We start from the raw sequence: 20,000 nt of genomic DNA, 5'->3' as shown, positions 1-20,000 counted from the left end.
AAAAGAAAAAAAACTCCTGTAAAGCTTATCACCAAAAAAAGCCTGAACAAACATCCACCTCTTTTCATTTGCTTTTCCTTTCACACTAAAAGAGCTCTCTCTTCTTTAATGTGCTTTGTGTCTGAGTGAGCACAGACAGCAGACAAGAGAGATGGGCGGAGAGAACGTAGCCCGTGAAAGAAGAAACATTGGGACTTCAGGTTTCTGGACTGTTAGACTTGGATTAAGATGAGCAGGCACAAAGTACGGTCACAAGGCCCTACCCATGCTGATGCACACCAAATAAACATGAAAGAAAAATACAATCAACAGAAGAGAGGAGTACAGGAATGAAAAGCATGGTGCCTCCGTGTCGTTCATCAGACTGACGGATTAACGGACAGGGATGGTGATGAGAGGCGGCATGCCGGAAAATTCCCTTTGTGGTCCAGTCGAACTGTTCAGAACAGAATCATGCCATCTCTCCTTCCTCATCTGACACAAGGCTTGAAAGACAGGGACATCAGTCGCTTTGAAAAGAGACTCTGTTACGAGAGATGCACAAAAAAATGTGCCACAAAATCCGTCCAGAGCTGGTTGTGCTACTGCACGCTTCTTAGTGGGGGAGGTTTGAGGGATGAGGTGGAGGTGGGGGTGGGGGAGTGCTCAGAAAATCTGGGCGACTCTCTTTTTCAGCTCAACACGTTCTGAGCACAGACAATAGCCATGTCATACATCTTCTCCAAACGCTCCGGCCAAACGCTTTATCAGTCCTAATCAGGACTTTGCTTATACCTTTTGACAGCCAAAGGACCGGCTCTTGGCTAGAAAAACTGGTTCCAGAGTTGCACCAACACTTTGCTGGGCTAGAATCAAGAACCGCTTACGTCAGGGGCTGGGGGCAGGATTATCGTGACCAAGACCAACTAAAACTTTGTGAGCGCCATTTTTAAAAAAAACATACTCCCATGTGGAGCTGACAATCAGACAGCCGAATACCCGACTACCTCTACAAATGAAAGTTTCTTTGGCTACGATTCTCAATTTCTGTCTACAACTAGGAGTCTTATTTAATTAATGTGAATAGACTTTATAAACGAGAACATTCTTCTGAACATCCGTCACGTAGCGAGTTTAAATTGTGTTTGAACTAATCGTGATGTAACTATGTCAGTATGTATATAACCAACACATGACATACGAACATGTGTCATTGATGGAAAATCACTGATTAAGATGCCTTAACAATGAAAGCCATGATTGATTAATGGCATCTTGTTATCTTGCGCATCATTTAAAAACTAAGCTTAGTGACGTGACTATCAGTGTCAAAATATCGCATTACATTTATGGCGGAATACCCGACCACCTCTGAACTTCTATATACAACTGAGACTGTTATTTAACTAATGTGTATGGACTTTATGAACAACGCATTACTGACGAACATGTGTCACTGATTGAAAATCGGCAACTGAGATGCCTTAACAACCAAAGCGGTAATGGAATTATGGTATCTTGTTATCTTGGACATCATTTAAAAACTAAGCTTTATTTCAGCTAGTCATGGCCTGACTATCAGTGTCAAAACAACGCATTACATACGCATGTGTGTCATTGAACACAGCTGTTTAAAATGACTGAGCAACGAAAATGTGAAGGAATTTATGGTATCTTGTTATGCAAAGAAACAGTTTTTGTTCGTAATGTAAGGACACACACTTAATGTATGTTTCATGGTGCCATGTTAGTCATTTCATTCAATAACTTTTCTGCCGCTTGGAAGCATTGAGGTAGGCCGCGTATACAGATGTATACAGTGACGAAATGTAGTGGCTCTGTGGTGGCTCTCTAGCCCATGGAAAAGCAAACCGGTTCTTAGAAGGTTCGCAAGTTGAACCTGCTGTGAACTGGCACAAGCACCAGCCCAGCACTAGCACCTGTTTTGCGTTGGTGGAAAAGGGGTGAACGAAATACCCACAGAGCCTTTCATGGCTTTGTTCAGATAATATCAACTGTTTTTCCACAGCCCTCATTCACTTCATGCAAAAGACAAATCCAAAGAATTCACATTCAGATTTTAGCCTAAGCTATTTTTTAAAGGAATGATTCTATATTTATTTTTCTGTTTTTTTTTTCCATGCATAGAGAATTCAGCTAGATTTTTTGGGAATCATATCAAGTCTTTTTTTTTTTTTTAATCTTTTTTTGTCTGTTTTTGTCTGATTGAAAAAAGAAAAGAAGAAGGAAAAATGGACTCAGAGAGAACATTTTCACTAAGAAGGAGGTGGAAAGAAAGGAATAAAAAAATTCATATTGTCAGTGGCCTCTCTCTCTCTCTCTCTCATTTCCTTTTGTCGGCCTCTCTTCCGTAACCCATTTGTAACGTTTTCTCTGGTTTAATGCTAGAGGCTTCAGGACACACACAGTTAATGGCAGTAATCAATTTTGATTAGCAGCCACAGCTATGTGGAGAGGAACCCATCAAAGTTTTATTAAGGAGACGACAGATAATTACGGGCCTTGCACGGCCTCCCACAAACCTCCACGTCTGGATTTTTTTCCTAATGATTTTGGAGCGGGAAAAGAAAATGACAGTTTGGGCAGATCTCAGATCATAAAGAGGAGTGTCACAAAATCACAGTCAAACAGCCATCCATGGTCTCCTGGCCTGCTCTCCTCCTCTGTGGTCTGAAGGTTGGAGCTCTCTTTCATGCACATCATCAAACCCCTGCTTCACACAAGAGCTGAAAATTACATCATAAAATCACTGCTTCATGCCAGAACTGACAATGACATCATCAAACCACTGCTTTATGCAAGAGATGACAATGACATCATCAAACCACTGCTTTTTATCAGAGATGACAATGACTTGGGTCTTAACACCTTCTGTGTATCAAATAAAAAGTGAAGACTGACTTTTGTTTTCCATGTATATCTCTCATGAGGCCAGTATAATGATCAGCGTGAGTAAAGGATGTTGGAGGGGAAAGGGAGAGAGAGGGAGCGAGAGAGGTGGCAGGCTAGACTATAATTAAGCAGTGCAGCTGTGGAGAGCAGAGTGTTCTTTGGAGGAAGGCAGATCAGAAGAGATCAAGGTTGGCATGGCAAACACCATGGCCCTGACAGCCAGCTGGGCCTTGGTCCACTCCACTCCCTGCCTCTCTGAGGCGAAACTGAGTTAGACTAATACACCACTGCCCCTCTCTCTGCTTCTTTCTCTCTATTTGGGGGATGTTTCCTCTGAGTTGTCTTGGATAAGGGAGCTATAGTGTGTGTGTGCATGTGTGTGTGTGTGTTGTACTTACGTCTGACGTCTCTAAAGTAGATGGTCTGTCTGTTAGGGTTAAGGAGCTGAATGACGGAATCATCGTTGTTTTTGACTCGACAGCTGATTGTGGCCGTCTCTCCCTCTACCACTGACACGTTGTCCGTAACCAAGTTTTGACTTTGGACTATGACACAGGAGAGAGAAACACAAGATGACAATCGTCAATCACCCGTCAGAACCCTCTAGAAAAACCTGTGTACCCAGTAGAGCCCTCCTAATTCCATATGTACACCTACACACCATTACACCTATCCACACACACACACTCAGACACACACACGCACACACACATACGTATGCACACATTGGTAAAAAATGAAAGATGAGATGAAGAAGATACACCCTGGTTGTGAGGGTGTTGTTACTGTGGACTGTGTGTGTGTGTGTGTGTGTGTGTGTGTGTGTGCATGCATTTTATGATTGTGGCTGGTTTCATCCCATGCCTGACCAGACTCGTTGCTATGGATCACAGCGCACAGCCACAAAGCCTGCTAGTCAACCCTGACCTCTGACCTCTAAATCAAACCACATACAGGACCTTGACCTTAATAAACCATGACAAACATCTGTGTATCACAACTCTTTATAGTCTTACCGTCCTTTTATTAGGAGAAGGTCCAAACAAAGAGTCCTCATTTAGAATATTCTCATTTGGATTTAGAATTTCTACTCAGAATATTCCGTCTCCATGACAGATAGAATAATCATATTTATGTTCAGAGCCACAGCCCTGGAGCCTTACTGGGACACGAGCAGAGGTAGAAAAAGGTGACGGTCGTGAGGCAGATCTAAACAACAGTGGCATTTGAGGGGAATGATGTACTCAGATCAGCAGATTTGGCCAGATCACAACAGACAGTTTATTCTACAGTAAACTACGGTGATTTCCACTAGGCCCACAAAAACTGAGAAAGCTAAGCAATGAAATGTTCCAGGTGAAACTGCCTCATTCACTTACTGTCAAAAGAAATGTAGTCTCAAAAAGCTGAATACAGAATTTAGATTTTTTTTTTGTTTTTAATTCTGTTTGTCATTCTGATACTGAACAAGAGCCCAGCAAAAGGCTCTGATTAGCTTTTCACACATCTCTCACTTTATGAAACCTTTAGATGTCAGCCTCTCAGCTCCAACCCAGTTCAAACCCGGCACAAAGAGGAAACCTTAAGGACTCAGATAAAACTCTCAGAGACACGAAGCTCTGGCCTTATATTCAGGTCAAAACATTTACCTTAGCTTCAGACCAGTCCTCGTTGCGAATACTCCTTTAGCTTCACACAAACTGTCAATGCCAAACATCCAAACTGACAAATGACTGCCCGCTCTGTTTCCATACATAAAGAGCTCTGAACGAGTCTGCAGCGCACTGTTAGAAGGTCCTGTGTTGTAATGGCCATCCAGCGATATCTATATCACAATAAGTCTAGAGAACTGGCATGGCTTCACTGGTCTAAGACGAAAAAAACAAAAAAAAAAAACATACGGGACAGGAGAACGATAGATTCCCCCGAATCAGTGCATCTACGTGATGACAAATGCCAAAATTGCAGAATATTCTGCTGAAACACGGTGGATTGCGAAGTAGGCTATCCGACCAAAACCTTCACAGACTATGACTGAATGAGGAACAACTTACAATATATTAAATGTTGAGTAAATTGTGTGCATGGGCTGAACTTGATCAGTCACTTGATTAGTATAGATTACTGGCAAGCAACATGTTTTAATTAAGGTAATAGTGTGTGTCACAGATGCATAGACGGAACGATGATTAATTCTAAAATTTGGCGAAGTCTGCATTACTATTATTGCTTAGGAGGAAATCTCATCAAAAACAAAGACAATCGAAAAAAATTGCTTTCCAAGCATGCTTCACTGACTGACGAGGCTGGCGGAAACTACAATGAGTGGTGCTCTTGTATTTGCATAACTTGTTCAAACAGATCTGTGACATTATCTTGGTATTTAATTACCGGCATTCAAAAGCAGTAGCACATAACATTGATCATTTTCGCCTAGATTAAACCTGTCACACAAGGACGCTCTGTAGGCTTGCGTTCGTCTCCGACAATCCATTTGTATTTGTGTGAGGCGGCCACCGCCGATGTCCCCTAATACATCAGCGATAGCGAAGAGGGGAGAGAGACAACCAGGGAGCGTGTCACAGACAATAAGGACGGTTATGTTTGCGGCAGACTGCCACACTACAGAGGTCAACACAGTCTGCCAAAGTCCTCCACAGTCAAACGCCACGTGTCACAGTCTCTCGTACACTACTGCCAGATGACAAGAGCTGTTACCCCAACGTACTTTACGTAATAGTGCAGGACTTGACGTTGAAGAACTGCAATGGGTGAGAGAGAGAGAGAGAGAGAGAGAGAAAGAAAGAGAGAGAGAGAGAGAGAGAGAGAGAGAGAGAGAGAGAGAGAGAGAGAGAGAGAGAGATTTTGATGCCCAGCACTGCTGATTCAGATTATCCAATATCAACACAGTTATACGTGAGATGGATGTGGTTCCTATAAAAGGTTATTTCAGGCGCCGTTTATTGGGCTACTTTCACCACACTGAGGCGTAAGGCCTACTGCAACATCTGAATGTTCCGCTAGACTGATGTAGCTTACTTGCAGCACATGTTTTAGATCAAAGACAGTGAACTACACGCCAATCAGATTAGGAAGACTAAAAGCATCGCTTCCTAACCACACTAGTATGGGAGTTCAGCCTGTAGTGATTTTTCACTGTGATCATCTGTAGGCAGGTGTTGATTTTAAATTTTACAACCACACTGCTTCGGATTTAAAACACCTTTACATTTTGTACATTTATTAACTGTGTGATAAACATTAATAAGTTTCCGAGTGAGGGTCACTTGTAGGCTGTGACATTATTTCTTTGAGTGTCTTTTTTTTTTGGATACCCTGCAGCCTTCTCAGTTCAGAATGAAGCACGAGGTTATGACTTGTCCTGTGAGTGGACTCAGCAGAACCGCATTTTGCCAAACTCTCAAAAACGTTAAATACCTAATGGACAAAATTCTCCAAATAAATCAAACACATTAAACATGAAAAAGGGCAAAGCTTTTTATGCGGTATTATACGTAAAGGTCTTTTTCAGGCAAATTTTCATGATAGTCATGTTCAGTGCTTATGTTAAACCTCCAAAGTTGCAATGTACTATCGTCTACACACTATGAAACAATATGTCAGAAATCATATGATCGTCATGGATTTTGAATCACAATATCTACAAGTAATAAATCGGTTCTTAAAATGACCACATGTTTTATATCTCTACCACAAGCACTGCTCTGCAGAATGTACACAGTACGGCTGGGATTAAAAACAAACAGCAGTATTTAGCATTGTGTTCAGAGTTAATAACATACACAGCGACAAGTGTAGTGAAAGCAAGCGTAGATATTACTGCTGAAGGGGCAACGGCGTGCCCAGGAGAGTGGTGGAGCTTTTCCCTGCGTTTAATGAGGAACAATAATGCCTTGTTCTCAAATGCAGCATTCATAAACTGACCTCCTTCTCTCCTCTCTGGAGACACGCCGCAACTAATACTAATTCCTTAAAGGCTCCTCCCAGACCCCACAGTCAGTCACACGACAGCGCGCACAGACATACAGCACAATGAGAGCAGTGCTGATCACATGGGAGTATTGTTGTCAGACAAAAAAAGGAGGGCAAAACCTTGTAATGGTTAGAGAGAGCTGTGCTGGAGAGTATGGTGACCTGCAGATGAACATCAGTAAAATGTGCTGCAATGACCCGGGCATAGTAAAACATGTCCTGCCTGCTCACTCAGTCAGATATGTGTGTTTCAGATGACAGAAAGAGAGAGAGAGTGAGAGAGAACTGATGAGGGCTGGGTAAAGAAAAAGAGGAACAAAGAGAAATACTACACAACAATATTTATCCTCTCTTTTCTACTCTGACCGTTCCTCTCTCTCTCACTCACTAAGGACCCCAGCACCTGTCTGTCTCTCTGCTCAAATATCAGAGCAGAAGAAAGCTTAGCATCGATACTCTCTGGTCCTAAATTAAATAAAACGCTAATCTCACACACACACGCACACACACACACACACACACACACTGACACACACAATTTCTGGCTGAACACGTTGGTAGTGTTTTGTATCTGTGTGTTTGTTTGTGTCTGTACATCTTGATCTAGCTTGCATCTGAACACACATGGATAAGACTCCTCTAAACAGGATCCTGTGGATTAACTGTTCACTGCTAGCCCTTGTCCTCTGCCATCTCTCTGTAGCTGTCATTACTATGAAATTAAAATAAAACAAGAAAACAGAGAAGAGACAAAAAACAGACACACTTATCGGTTAAGGTGATGTCAGAGACTATGAGGAGAACGAGGGGTTCGTTTGACTGTGTCATATCCAGGAGATCAGCGAGGGGAGATCTGTGAGAGAGATGTTTAAAAAACTTGGCTCTCCTTCTGATGGCACTAACATTCATCTAGTACAGTTCTCTTTGAATGATCATCTCCCTTTCTTTAGCCTAAAGCTCCCCTTATCTATCAAAGCAAAAAGCTAGTGCTACATTTTTTTTCTCTCAAATGTTCCAGGAAAATGAGAAAGAAAGAGAAGAAAAAGTGTTCTTCACAAACTGCTGTGTTGTGTTAATGTGTTTAGCTACTGCATTTACTCCTTAGCATTTTCCTATGAACACAATGCAGACACAATACGTGACTCAGAATCAGCACCACTGTTCATTCCAATATTAACAGCAATGTTTTTGCAGCAATTAATGTTTTAATTTACACAGCATCAGAGGGGAGGGGTGCGTGCGTGTGAATGTGTGTGTGTGTGAATGTGTGAGTGAGTGAGTGTGTGTGTGTGTGTGTGTGTGTGTGTGTGTGTGTGTGTGTGTGAGTGTATGTCTAAGAAGGTTCACGGCACAGGATAAGCTGAGCATAGGCCCATGAAGGACTCGGTCCTTAATAAGGGCTGGGCTCCATCCAAACTCTCCTCTGGGAGCAGCTTCCTGAGCGCTCTTCTACTGTTCTAATTTATATACGTATGAATAACTTGGCTTCTATTAATAATTGGATCGAAGGCAAGGGGGGGGGGGGGTGTCATGGCTCTCATGCCAAGCTCTAGTTTGTTTTGTGCAGGAGAGTTAGAGTTCTGCACTTGCCTCAGCATGTTTTGTGGAGATTGACTGCGGAGGAGGATGGCAGGAATTAATCGTCAATGCTACAGTGTGTGAGTGTGAGTGTGCGTGTGTGTGCGCGCATGTGTGTGTGTGTGTGGGGGGGGGGGGGGGGGCAGCTGTAAACCAGTATGTCCGGCCAAGTCTGGTTAAGTGTCTGGTTCAGATTTGACTGCAGAGTGTTTTTAGACAGACACAGCAAGTGAGCCTCCATTTGCCTCCAGAAAATAACCAATCCCATTTTAAGATGTTGACTAATTTTGCAGGAGCTGAGTGACTGCGAATTCCTTTAAAGATCCAGCAGATTTGGACAGTTTGGTCTTGGCTGTTGTTGTCACCTTAGGGTTTGAGTGAGCCAGGATTTTTTTTAAAACTGTTTTCTTACCAAACTGGGGAGAACCAAACATACCAAAACATAATAATAAATAAATAAAAAATCAAAACTTTCAAAACCATTAGCAGCTCAGAACATTCTGATACAATAGCAAACAGATGAAGAGGGATCTGTTTTTCTTTTTTCCCCACCAAAATGACAGCCTAAAATACAAAAGGGTACTTTGTGAGAAGGCTGAAAACAGCAGACAATGCAATACAAGTTAAACCCACAGAGAAGACATGGTCCAACATACAGAACACAACAAGAGCCACAAAAACGTACGAAAACGCCCCAGAAATACAAATGTGTATGACATTTTACAGACCAATTTCATTAATTACTTATGTCTAGCAGCACTCTATTTAATAGACTTTGGAGAAATCATATCCTCAAATCACAAAGTACCAAAATATGTGCTGTTTGGGATGTTCTCTGCTGTAATAATTGCTTATTTGGAAAATGAAATATCAAATGTCAAACATTTTATTACTTTGGTGACTCAGAGACTTTCAGGACACAAAAAACGCCAGTGGTTTCAAGAGCAGTGACATGTCCTCAGAGCTTGGGTGGGAAGCTTTCCGCAGCAGCAGAGAAACAGGCATAGACACAGCAGACAGCCATCCCAGAGTGCCTCGCTGTTACCTGTCTGCCCACTTTCCTTCAGTCTTGCATTAAGAGTCACGAAACAAAAGCAGGCAAAATGAGAGGATATTAATGAATGAATCCAGAGAACACAGGAGTCCTGGAAAGATGAATGACTGAGGTTAGAGCGGACTGGAAAGATGGAATAAGTAGTCACAGAAAGACAGAGAGATCCAAGCAGGAGGAAGACAAGATGATGATCCTGGCCACTATGTAGAGTGCACCTGTAGAGCTCTACTTATGGTGAACTGGAGTGGGCATGGAACTAGACAAACACACACACACACACACACAAACAGAGGTAAAATTTAAAGGGTAAAGGTTAGGGCATACCTGGGTACTGAGCTGCTCCTGTGTGAGGGAAAAGGAAAAAAAGGAGAAATGAGAGTTATTAAAAAAAAAAAAAAAAAAAACAGAAACAAAAACAAAACAGAAACAAAAACCCCAACAGAACATATCACAGAGCAGAAGGAAGCTACTGAAAAACAACAAAACAATAATAAGGACTTATCCGCTGTCAGGACGATCAATTTACACTAATAAACTAATAAACACATCAAAAACAAGTTGCTGCCATCATGCTCAGCCAACCAGGATCAAAGTGGATCTTATCAGACCAAAAAGGAAGGCAAGGAAAAAAGAGAGCTTTTAAATCAGAACTGTAACCATTTCATGGCAGATCTTAATCAGATGGTAAAACCACAGGGAACCTCATACATATTAAAATAAAGACATCCATATTAAAATAAGGACATCCGTTCTAAAATAAAAACAGAAGCAGAAAGTATTGTACAACATAGTATATTTACTCTTTTTCTTTTTTCTCTCTTTATTTATTTATCTCTCTCACTCCACTCTTCTATCTCTCCTTCTCTCTCTGTCTATTTCTCTCTCTCTCTCTCTCTCTCTCTCTCTCTCTTTTACATGGCAGTGAGAACTTCATTAATTACAGTGTGTCAGGAGCACCTGGTCTCAGTGCAGCTCTCCCTCCTGTTAGTGCTGTGACTACAAATCAGCCACACCGCTCCTGATGCTCCAGCTCCTGCACCTGCCTCTACAAGTTAAAGGCCTTTCAGAGCCAGCCAAGGTACCAGAATTATGGTTGGAGTCTGATTCCGATTAGAAAATAAATTTTCTCTTTACCATATGCCAAATTTCCATCACAGGGAAGCACTAATGATCCTGTCTCTGCTGGGAGGCCACTTCAGTGAGAGATACAGCTCTGTATCCACGTATGTTTGAGTTTCATATCACTTATGCATAATGATGTTTCAGTCCCAGATGTGCACTTTTGCTGTCCCAGACCAATTTTCATGACTGCACTGAAATGGGAGTTATCACAATCAACACAGTTTCTTCAGCTGGAAACACACCGAGTGTTTTTTTTTTTTTTTTTTTTTACATTTTTTGATGGAATTTGTCAAATATAAAAATCTATCTATCCATCTATCTGTCTGTCTATCTATCTATCTATCTATCTATCTATCTATCTATCTATCTATCTATCTATCTATCTATCTATCTATCTATCTATCTATCTATCTATCTATCTATCTATCTATCTATCTTCCATATTCAATCTTCAGTACTGTTGGAGTAATAGTGGGGTCTAACTTCATAACCATCTGTCAAATGTTGTGATAGATAACCATAACACTTACTCCATTTCACAGAGTAAACATATGTAAAGAGAAGCCAAACACTCAAATACACATCAGCCAAACATTTGGATATGGGGGAGGCAAGCACACTGAAACTGGTAAGTCAAACACTCTTATACAGGTGAGCCAAAGACAGCAGTTTAAAGATTCACCTCATGGCTTAAAGCTGAATCTTTAAAGATTCACATCATGGCTTGGGGTTAAGAGGCTCACAGGTATGGGTGGGGCAGGATCCTGCCCCAGAAAGCAGGCCCCTGTCATGCGAATTGGGCAGTCCATGTTCAATAAACACCACACGTCAGTGAATGAGTCTGCATTGGCATTTGCACGTGTGGATCTGGCAGGGGTATCTCTGTATTCTCCATGGTCCTGCAGGGCCCTCCGAGACATGACTGTCTCGTCACTATGCTCTCCAGGTTAAAATGATCCAAACAGAGAAATGCATTTAACATGAGCTAACACACACGAGAGAGAGCTGCTCCCATGCCCCACAATAACAGGGACATTAACGTGGAGGCCAGTACACACACACACACACACACACACACACACACACACACACAGACGTGTACTTCTATATTTGTGAGGACACTCATTGACATAATGCATTCCCTGGACCCTTACCCTAACCTCAGCCATCACAACTATATCTAACCCTAATCCTTACCCTAACCTAAACCTAATTCTAACCTGAACCCTAAAACCAAGTCTTAACCCTCAAACAGCCCTTTGAAGAAAAATGTCCTCCCAAAATGTCCTCACTCCCAAGGTCTAAAACTGGTCCTCACAAGGATAGCTGTACAAGTACACAAACTCACACACACACATTACTCAGACACAAACACACAGACTGCATTAATGAACCCTTATGTCCATCAGTGAATTCACAGGAAGTCATTCACAGGATGTCTGCCACACTAAGGCCAAAGCATGCTCTGTACCTGATCCAAACAACAGGCTGGCGGTGAGGTCACACGCTCAGGCAATGTGAGGACAGAAAAAAAAAAAAAAAAAAAGATATTGTATTCACGGCTAATATTATAGTCCAAATCCATCAGCAGACACAGTGGCATTCCCTCAGATCTCGGTAATCTGTCAATATATGTAATCTGTCAATATATGTAATCTCTGTTAGCGACCATTGTGTTGACGAACACTGCACGATATGCAAAATGAAAGGAATTATTTTTTAATGGTAAAATATATTAATGTATTGCATAAATGTACCAAATGGATGTACAAAATGACCAAGAATTCAAAAGGAGGTTCTTGGAGGGGAGTTTCACTGACTAGTCAACCATCTGGTGTAGTTTCTCACTGTGTGAGTGGAGAGCGTCAGGAAGGCTGGCCGGCCAGCAGCAGTCGGTGTGGTCACGGGACCGTCTGATATAATTACCACACTCTTCCTGCAATCACCTTCAGAGGGCAAGGATGAAGAGATGCAATCCAGCACTTTCTATCAAGTAAACAGCCATCTCTGCTCTCCACACAGCCCTGAGTGTTACATCTCTCTCTGTCTCCCTCTTCTCAAAGATCAAGGTGGAATCATATTAATGTGAAAAATCCAAGGCCTCTAGCGTGCTAAATTAGACATGATGAATGTGCTATCAATGATGATTGTATTATCAATATAATCTCTATACACATCAATACAATATCAGTATAATCTCAACATCCTGCAGTGGAACTGCTGCCATGGAAAAGCCAAGATGAGATGAGCTGAGTTTTCTACCAAAATGACAAATGACATCACAATAAAACACACAGAAGAAGACAGCACAAAAGATAATCACAATGGAACACACAGAGGAACACAGCACAAAGGATAATCACAATAGAACACACAGAAGAAGACAGCACAAAGGATAATCACAATAGAACACACAGAAGAAGACAGCACAAAGGATAATCACAATAGAACACACAGAAGAAGACAGCACAAAAGATAATCACAATGGAACACACAGAGGAACACAGCACAAAGGATAATCACAATAGAACACACAGAAGAAGACAGCACAAAGGATCATCACAATGGAACACACAGAGGAAGACAGTACAAAGGATAATCACAATGGAACACATAGAGGAAGACAGCACAAAGGATAATCACAATGGAACACACAGAGGAACACAGCACAAATGATAATCACAACAGAACACACAGAGGAACACAGCACAAATGATAATCACAATAGAACACACAGAGGAACACAGCACAAAGGATCATCACAATAGAACACACAGAGGAACACAGCACAAATGATGTCACAATAGAACACACAGAGGAACACAGCACAAATAACATCACGATAGAATGCACAGATGAACACAGTTGGATACTGGGTGAGTTTTATCTGAGACCTTTCAAACACAGACCTATGAGGGTAAATGGGCAGAAACCAAACAGTGACATAAAGGCTGAGGAGCAGGGTGTTGAGGTCTCCTGGTCAGTGGAGGTGCTTTAGACAGAGCAGATTTTCTGAGGCACAGCCCACCTGTTCCTGAGCCTTAACAGGGATGGATTTATGGCCTGTCTGCACAGCCCTGATTATACACCACTGCAGCCGCTCTGATAAGAGCACGCTGATGGGAATATGCATGGTGTCCTGAAGCAACCTTACCCTGGACCTGGGTCACCTTCAGAGCACGTCAGAGCTCCTTCTCCTCCAAATCTGAGCCCTACTTCAGCTCTGAATCACCCACAGTAAGCGCTTCAGAAATGCGGCATGTTGCACAGAAGGCCTGTTTTCATACACGTTCCAGGTTTCTATAAAATTTTGACATTGAGCCCTTTGACAGTGCATGAAAAGCATTCCTGAGAGCTGAGCTGAGTGGCAGGCAGTGGCATGTGCCTGGGAGACTGCCATAGGGTGCAAAAGGTTTGGCATATTCATGTATCTTATGAAGGTTAAAGCTAATCTCATTGCCTGACTTTTATTAAAAAAAAAAATCAGATCTACATCTGCTTTGTGTGAAGCTCCATTCCACACAGGGCTACAGAAAGAGAAAACAATAAGAGAGAGAAAGGGAGAGTGACTTCTAGTCTGACCTGCCAAGTTTTCATGTGATAAAAAGGTCATATTTCTCTGTGGTAAAGGGGATTTGGAGGGAAGGTCGAGAGGAGAGGTGTGGTCAAAGAGTAGGCTCACAGCTGCTGTCCCTCAGAACAACATGCTAGCAGATAGTCCTGTCCCACCCCTCCACAGTTACTGGGTTTTAAGCCACAAGCACACACACACACACACACACACACACACACACACACACACACACACACATCTGTATCCATTTTGGATTAATCAAGATTTTTCCAGCGCCCCTTGGAGGAAGTGACATTTGTGTTTGTCACAGCCCTGATTCTGACCACACACAGTGATGATAAGGAGGCAAACAACACAAAATGGTGTCAGGCTTTCAAAGAGCAGAGTAAAACGGCTCTGTGTGCTAGTGCTAAACAGTGTGAGATAAAACCATGAGGGGTCTGGGGAGAATGAGGAATGAGATGGGGGGCTATAAATGAGACAGGTTCCATCTGGATTCACAGGTCAAGGTGGAACACCCTCTCTTCATTTTCTATGAGAAGGACGCATTACTGGAAATTGATATCCAATAGCGACAGACAGGACAACTTGGGTTCTCAACAGATGCCATCTCATTAGATCTGACTGTTTGTGAGAAACTACAAAAAGAAAGAAGAAACAAAATCTATATATGACAGAGTGTATTTTTTCAGTAAGGCTAAGCTAACAGAGTCTAACGGGATACTTGATAGAAGAACGACAGGTGTAGAACAATGTAAGGAGAAAAATGCATTCCTCTATTTGTGTGTGTGTGTGTGTGTGTAATGTGCGTGCGTGTGTATGTGTGTGTGTGTGTGCGTGTGTTTGCGCATGTGAGCAAGAATAGTAGCATGAGTGGTGTTTATCTTCTGAATGGTCAAATATCCACAGTGCAACATAAAAAAAAAATTCACAGTATCTTTCAACAGAGGAAAAAAGGCTTTTCAAAATCATTGCTGGCCTCATATTTTCAAAGGAGTGTCCTTCAGTAAGCACAAAAACATACAGTGCATTCAACTCAAAAATCAATATTTCTATCTGAACAATGAATTCGGAGTACACGCCATGAAAACCCACACTTTGTGTGTGTGTGTGTGTGTGTGTGTTGTCAGCTCACGCATCTCAGGCCAATATAGAAATGAAAAGGTCAGGGCTCTGTGGGTGGTGGCAAAATCACAAAACACTTATAACACATAAAACTACATATTCTGCCTCAGGAAGAAGAGGAAACTTATAACACATAAAACTACATATTCTGCCTCAGGAAGAAGAGGAAACTTATAACACATAAAACTACATATTCTGCCTCAGGAAGAAGAGGAAACTTATAACACATAAAACTACATATTCTGCCTCAGGAAGAAGAGGAAACTTATAACACATAAAACTACATATTCTGCCTCAGGAAGAAGAGGAAACTTATAACACATAAAACTACATATTCTGCCTCAGGAAGAAGAGGAAACTTATAACACATAAAACTGCATATTCTGCCTCAGGAAGAAGAGGAAACTTATAACACATAAAACTACATATTCTGCCTCAGGAAGAAGAGGAAACTTATAACACATAAAACTACATATTCTGCCTCAGGAAGAAGAGGAAACTTATAACACATAAAACTACATATTCTGCCTCAGGAAGAAGAGGAAATTCTGCCTCAGGAAGAAGAGGAAACTTATAACACATAAAACTACATATTCTGCCTCAGGAAGAAGAGGAAACTTATAACACATAAAACTGCGTATTCTGCCTCAGGAAGAAGAGGAAACTTATAATGCGCGGCTGCATACTCTTCATTAGGAGAAAAAAACCCAAAAAACAAAACAAAAAACAGCGTATAACACACTGCTGCATACTCTTCATAAGGAAAAAACAAACAAACAAAAAACAACACACTGCTGCATACTATGGAAACAAACTAAAGTGAAACTTTGCAGTGGCTGGTGCTATGTCATGTCAGAAACAAAATGTAATAAAATGAAATCTGTTTTCCCTGTATGTAATGATACATGCAGATTTTATAACAGTGGTGTGGGGTCATCTGAGCTTTTTTTTTTTTTTTAATCACTGTAAACATTGTCACAGAGACACTGTAACCAGGGCCTGTCACAGTCTACACCGTAACCAAGCCCAGTCACAGAGAACACCTTAACCAAGCCTGGTCACAGAGACACCGTAACCAGGGCCTCTCACAGACAACACTGTAACCAGGGCCTCTTACAGACTACACTGTAGCCAGGGCCTGTCACAGACTACATTGTAACCAGGGCCTGTGACAGACTACATCGTAACCAGGGTCTGTCACAGACAACACTGTGACTAGCCCCTGTCACAGAGACACCGTAACTAGGGCTCAGTCACAGACACCGTAACCAAGGCCAGTCACAGAGACATCATAACCAGGGCCTCTCACAAACAGTACTGTATCTAGGCCCTGTCACAGACCACACCATAACCAGGGCCTGTCACAGAGACACTGTAACCAGGGCCACTCAAAGACTACACTGTAACTAGGCCCTGCCACAGACTACACCATAATCAGGGCCTGTCACAGACTACACTGTAACCAGGGTCTGTCACAGACAACCCGTAACCAGGGCCAGTAACAGACAACACTGTAACCAGGGCCTGCGACAGGAGCTCAGCCATCCAGCACGCAAACCACCTTGTCATCTGGAGTTTAACAGGCCTACTGATCTCAGGCCAGTGCCTAATCCATAAAGCTTATCCACAGTTAAACATGTGCTCACTGCCTTTATATTCTGCTGTAGCGTCTATATCATCATGTCTGTCGCTGATGTAGAATTCACTCCTGCCCACACTATACTCTGGTCTGCCTTGTATGGAGGATGACTGGTTTAATGTTTATGCCGCTTAATGTATTGTTTTCTATAGTCTTGCCACTGTACGTTGTGTTGTCTGGGGTGCTGTGCATTGATCTGTACTGTAGAGCCCTGCTGCTGAATGCTGCATGTGTACTTCACTGTACTGGACTGAGGACACTGCATGATGTTCTGTGTTGTGTACAGATTGTGAGAACCAGTCAGAATAAATGGAAGTTCCAACTTCCAAGTTAAAAATGGTAAGTGAAACTCTCAAATTAAAAACTTACACAATCAAACTCATGCACACAGCAGGTCCAGCAGTGTTAACGTCCAGGGCTCAGGGGATGGATGAGGGAGGGACTGGCATACAGTACCCAATCTAATGATTCATTTTGCCAAAACATTCTCACACCTTACTGGGGGACCATGCCTGGTTACTGACAGACTACAGAATACAACAGCTGCTGTCACATTTGTTCTCACATTCTCTCTCTCTCTCTCTCTCTCTCTCTCTCTCTCTCTCTCTGAGGCTTGCTTTTTACTTAATTAAATCAGGCCCCCCCCACATCAGATATTCTTCAGCAGAATACTAAAACACATCTATTCTCCTAATAGCATTACAGAGAGCAGCAGAAAGACGAAAGCTTTAATCCCCAGGATCAGAACAGACAAAAGAGGAGGTAGCCTGCAGACAGCTACTCCGCACAGCTATTCCAACCTTCTGCCGCTAGCACACGCTGACTGGCCCTCCTTCATGCACACCTCAACACACACGATTTTCATTTTTATGTTGAACTTTTGCTCTTTCTGCAGTGAAATCTCTGACATGACAGTGATGTTAACTCACTCAGGGGTAAGGCCTTCTTTATCTGGTATGGTCATTGGTGTGCACACACACACACACACACACACACACACACACACACAAATAACAATTTCTTTTGTAAATGTATCAACTTAACATTCATTGGGTATGTTGGATTTGTGTGTGAGGCCTATGTGAAAACTGAGCTTTGATTGATAGCTGTGCTGTAGAGCTGTCAAACAGTGTGTTTGTCACCTGTTGTATATTTAAGGTTAAAATCCTCAGCATGTATTTCACTCTGTACATCACCATAGAACCACCTAAAAACACAATTTCACAGGACACTAATTACTCCTGAAATCAGTCTGACAAATTATCCAGAAATAGCTGCGATACACACAAAGAGGCTGAAACAGAATGAACGCAGAACACACAGAATCTTTAGAAATCATGGAACCAGGAAAGTGTCTGTCTTATCCCGTGTCACACTTATGACCCTGTGGTAAGAGTTAAAACCAGATTTTAAAAATGCATTTATTTATTTATTTTAATTCACTGGCCTGAGAATTGGCAGGAAAAACCAAACCTGAGTGCTGAGCTCTGCCTAAATAAAGTTAAATGGTAAGATTAAAGTCTGGTGTCAAAAACACATCTCTGTGCTCTGATTCCTCCCAATCTGCCTATTTCACTGCTTCAGTAATAAAGGACAATCTGCTGCTCTTCGCAAAGAGTATGGAGGAGAGTCTTTTAAACTCTAAAATACAAAGCTTTTAGACTCTAAAATACAAACAGCCTGTTTAGACATCTGTCTAAACAATCCATCAAACATATTGTTTTGGATAGGTGATTAGTGATTTGAGAAGGTCTAGGCCCCCAGTGTAGTGAGCTAAATGAAAAGATTGCCATCTGAAACATTTTGTTTCATTTGCTTCAGTCTGTAAATCTGCAAGTGTAAGCATTTGGACCAGCTTGCCCAGTGTCAGTGTCCATTAGGCCAGGGACATTAATCAGGTCATCGGAAAGTAACATCTCCTTAACAATGACTAGCTCCATTCTGTGAGGTCCTGTGTCTACACCACGGTGTATGAACCATCACTTTATACACACACACACACACACACACATGCATAATGATGTGGAAAGCGAAAGGATCTTAATAAATTTATCCAGCTAACAGGTACCATGGCAAAGACATAACTTCCATTAAAGCTAGCATAAAGCTTTGTCTGTCTCTTTTCTCTCTCTCCTCTCCTCCTTCAGGTTTCTGCGTTCTGCTGCTTTGTCGCCTTGACGCAGCCTGCGTGGGCGGTGCACTGGCTGATAGGGGGCTTCAGGGCTGCTGAGGCGGGTGGGGGGTGGGGTTAGGAGAGCGAGGCGAGTGGGCTGGGGGGCTGCTGCTCTTATTTGACAGCGGAGGGCGAGGCCACGCCCATTAGTGCACTGTTACATGGCTGAGGTTAGAGGAGCACAGTAAGAGAACGGTAATTTGTGTTGGAGACAGGCAGGGCCTAATCTGCTGGTTTGGGAGGTCATCTGAGATCATTATACAGTAGAACAGCATTATAGAGAGCCTGCTACACTCACTCTCCCCAACACCAGCATAAACACATGACTCAGTGGACTGCTCCAATCCACATACAACCCCTCACCCCACACACACTTTTTCTCTCTGTATTTTATTTATTTATTTATTTTTTGTATGAGTCCAGAAAACCGTGTAATTAAATCTGGAGAGAATGCATGAGCAGGAATAAATGATGCAGCAGGCCACAGTGTGTGTGTGTTTGCGCATGTGTGTGTGTGTGTGTGTGTGCATGCATTCTCATACAGTATAGATAAACAGTCTATGTAAAGAAAGGGAGGGGAGAGTTAGTTTGAACTGTATGAAAGGCCAAACAAACACATAAACCCCACAGTCTTGAGAGTTTCCCCTTAGGCTACACTCACTACCAAATGCAGCATATTCACAGGGAGCCCTCTGCCAGTGCTCTCATCCTCAGCCCAGGTTAACATCAAGGATGAAGCCTTTTAATGACCTCATATATATTTCCCATTCTTCTGAAGTGTGTTTGGGCTGGAACACATCAAGGTAAAACAGAGGGTACGACATTGCCTGCTGGACTGATTTGTAAATGG

The 20,000-nt window shown here is 42.2% G+C and overlaps 1 protein-coding gene across 1 annotated transcript in view; it reads right to left on the bottom strand.

The window, feature by feature from the left end:
- The window catches only part of cadm1a (cell adhesion molecule 1a), a 230,488-nt gene that overhangs the window by 59,494 nt on the left and 150,994 nt on the right, over positions 1 to 20,000 (bottom strand). Inside the window, exons 2-3 of the mRNA XM_030783002.1 lie at positions 9,842 to 9,859; positions 3,291 to 3,437 (exon numbers count right to left, since the gene is read on the bottom strand). Coding sequence (XP_030638862.1) covers positions 3,291 to 3,437; positions 9,842 to 9,859 — 165 coding nt within the window. The remainder of the gene's footprint in view (positions 1 to 3,290; positions 3,438 to 9,841; positions 9,860 to 20,000) is intronic.

Source organism: Chanos chanos, chromosome 8 (assembly GCF_902362185.1).
Source record: "Chanos chanos chromosome 8, fChaCha1.1, whole genome shotgun sequence".
Lineage (NCBI taxonomy): Eukaryota > Metazoa > Chordata > Actinopteri > Gonorynchiformes > Chanidae > Chanos > Chanos chanos.
The sequence above is the reverse complement of the archived record's forward strand: the minus strand, read 5'-3'. Positions and strand labels throughout refer to the sequence as shown.